This window comes from Budorcas taxicolor, unplaced genomic scaffold (genome assembly GCF_023091745.1).
Source record: "Budorcas taxicolor isolate Tak-1 unplaced genomic scaffold, Takin1.1 scaffold924, whole genome shotgun sequence".
Taxonomy (NCBI): Eukaryota; Metazoa; Chordata; class Mammalia; order Artiodactyla; family Bovidae; genus Budorcas; species Budorcas taxicolor.
Window position 1 is genome coordinate 12,501 of NW_026292789.1, and position 3,215 is coordinate 15,715.

Below are 3,215 nucleotides of genomic sequence, written 5' to 3' on the forward strand. Positions count from 1 at the left end.
GCGGGGAGGGGCCGGCAAGCACGCACGGCGGGGGCCGCGGGACAGGGACGCGGGCGCCGTCCGGGGACCAGAGGAAAGAGACCGGGCACGCGGCCGGGCCCCCAGGAACACCAGCGCGGGATCCCACCGCCACCCGCACGCGAGGGCGGTCCCGCGACGCCCGGGGCGCCGGCCGGCCCCGGCCATCCCCGGAGCGTGGCCCACGACCCGGCCCCGCCGCCAGGGCCGGCGAGCCGTCCACCCGTCTTCCGCCATCCATCCGCGACAGGTCCGTCTTCCGTCTGAGTCCCGAGGCGCGACACCCCGGGCACAACGCTCTCGAGCGAGGCGGCCCGGACCGTGACCGCACGCCGCCACCAGCTGCGGCTCAGGGGGCGGGGGCGGGCGCGACGGGCTCCCCCTCACCACCAGCCGCGGGGCCGGGGAAGCCGAGGCCGACCGGGCGTCGCACCCCGACCCAGCCCCCCTTCCCCCAGGGCTCACACCACGGGGGGGCCGGCCGCACGCACACGGCCCCCCACCTGCCGGACGCCCGGCGGGGCCCAGCGGGACCCTCCCCCGACTCGGAGGGGGGAGGCGCGGGCCGCGGTAGGCAACGAGCGGCACACGGCCCCACCGCGGGGCCGGCGCACCCAACTCCCTCCCCTCCCACGGAGGGCGGGGGAGTTCTGCTCTGCCCACGTGCTCTGGCAGTCGCCACGGTGGCCACTGCGCACTCGGGAGGGGCAGCGGCTGGGGGGTCCGGTACCCCAAGGCTCCCTCTCGGATCGCTAGAGAAGGCGTTCTCACCGAGGGCGCGCCGTCCCTCACCCGGACCGTGTCGCCTTCGGGCCCACGGAGGCGCTCCCACCAGCCACCAGTCCTCAGCTGGGCGGGAGGGGTCTGCGGTACAGGGAAGCGGACCACCGCGCAGGAGCGTGTGCGCGGTCAGGGCCAGAGCAGAGCCCGCGTCCCGCCCCCTGCGAGGCCTCATCCGCCAAGGAAGGCCTCCACGACGAGGGGAACAGGCACGCCTCTCCCTACCGCCTCGACCCCCCGTCCCCCGAAGAGAGCCACTCAACGGGACACACACGCCACCGTGGCGCGGACCCGAGGGGGACACCGGGTTAAGGGAAACGACACCACCACTCGGCCTCAGGCACCTGAGGGACGACCTGGAGCGCTCCAGGGGCACCACCGAGGGTCACGCGAGGCACGCTCACACACCCGCGTGGGGTGCGCAGCGTGGCGGCGGCGGCACAGCCCTCCCCGCCACAGGGAGGGCCGCTCGCCGGGCACACGCCGAGAAGGCGAAGCGAGAGCAATCTGCGGTGTCAGAAGACCAACGGCCCCCACTGACGCCCCGAGGCAAAGGACAGGAGACCGAAGATCAGGGCCAGAGGCCACACCCAACCCCTGCCTTCCTCCTCACCCTCCCTGATGGGCAGCGGGGGGGGGGGTGGGGGGGGAGAAGACAAGCGAGGGGCCCCGCGGACAGACCGAGAAGAGCGGACGCGCTCACTGGGAACGCCCGTCCCTCGTCTGGCACGGCTTAGGCTCGGCCCGGGAGAACACGACCACACCACATCGATCCATTGAGCCAAGGTGGAGCGGGGGGAGGCACGGTGAGGACAGTCACCAGAGGGGCCCGCTTTCAGCCTCGCCGGCAACCTCCGTCCCCCCCCACCTCGCCTCAGGCGAGAGCAGCCGACGACCCCGAGAGGAGAACGCCTGACACGTGGCACGGAGCCCACAGGGCGGGGGTCGTCCCAGCCGCCACCAGGTGCCCACAGCGGGGGTGAGGGACGCCCAGGGTAGAAGACCCACGCGCCGCGCCACCCCGCCCCGCCACCCTCGGGTCGCCCAGAGACCGGAGGTGGCACCAAGGGTCGGGTCAGCCAGACGACACCACACAGGAGCCGGCGCACAGGCCCAGGCGGGCGGCTCCAGCGGCAAGGGCCGAACCGGGCACCAGCTGGCGGCCCAGAAACCCAGAGCCCCGCGTGCGTCCAGAGACCCACAGTCCTCGGTGGCAGACACCAAAGGAGACCGTGTCAGCACTTACCTGGTGGCAAAAAAGGCCTATTAAGGGCGACGAAATGACACCAGCCGACAGCGGAGCCCATCTACGACTCGCAGAGAGGGCCCCCGGAACCTTGTCCCGGCCACCTGTCCCCAACGCTGCCCCATAAACACCAGGCCCCGAGCTCTCTTGGGGGCGGGGGGGGTCATCTGGTCGACCGGGAGGGGGGAGGGGGCGCGTGGTGGCCAAAGCGGGGCCGCGGACACCAAGGTGGGGGGGGGGGGGAGGGGAGCTGGCCGAGGACGCCCTCCCCGCTCCGTCCACCCGGGTAGGGGTACCGGTCCGTCCGAGTCTCCGAACGGGGATTTGGCTTCGATGTGCCAAAGGAAAACAGAAGACAGAACCGTCAGCGAGGCGCTTCCCACGAGACGAGCGGGCCCCGACCAGGGACCGCGCCCGGGGCCCAGACCGTCCCAGACGGGGCATCCAGGACGGCCCGAGCCGGTCCCCACCTCCCGACTGGGATTCAGAGAGTCGGAGAGGGGTGAGCCAAAGTCGCGTCCGACGACCGAGACCCACGAGGGCACGCTGAAGGGTCGAGCGCGCCCTCCCCGGCCACCCGCGGAAGCAGGGTCCGGTCCATCCACGTCTCCGGACCCGTCAGGACTTTGACAGAGAAAAAGCACGTGTGCCGGGAGACGCCTCGGGCGACCGGACCCCACGGGGGGGACCGCACACGCGCCTCCCCCGGTCAACCCTCGGGTCCCCGCCTCCGGAGTGCGACGCGGAAAACACCCCGGGCAGAAGGGACCCGAGGGCCCGGACCCAGGCGCGCCCTCCGGCGACCTCCAAGCCACCGTCTGGGCCGGTCCCCACCTCCGGAGCGGGGCCGAGGGCGAAGCACACGCTCCTGAGGGCGGCCCAGGAGGAGTCCGGACCGCCGAGCCCGAGTCCAGGCGCTCCGGGCAGGGAAGACCCTCTCCCCGCCCACCGCGGCGGCCCGGCCCAGGCAGGGTCCGGGCGGTCCGTCTCCGCGGCCGCAGGGGCACGGGGGCACGGGGAGATGCTGGTCGACCCGGTCAGGCCGCCCCGCAAGCCGGCTCCGGTGCGCCGCGACGGTCACCCTCCTCGGAAACCTAGAGAACCAATCTCCGGCGACAGCGGGACTGTCCCCAGGCCTCGGCGCCACCGGGACTGTCGCCGCCAGCGTCGC

General features: G+C 73.7%; 1 protein-coding gene across 1 annotated transcript in view; it reads left to right on the plus strand.

Annotated features, from left to right (window-relative positions):
- The window catches only part of LOC128071477 (collagen alpha-1(I) chain-like), a 4,743-nt gene extending 4,400 nt beyond the window's left edge, over window positions 1-343 (plus strand). Inside the window, exon 5 of the mRNA XM_052664314.1 lies at window positions 1-343. This exon is cut by the window's left edge and continues 783 nt beyond it. Coding sequence (XP_052520274.1) covers window positions 1-343 — 343 coding nt within the window.
- Window positions 344-3,215: the final 2,872 nt, after the last annotated feature.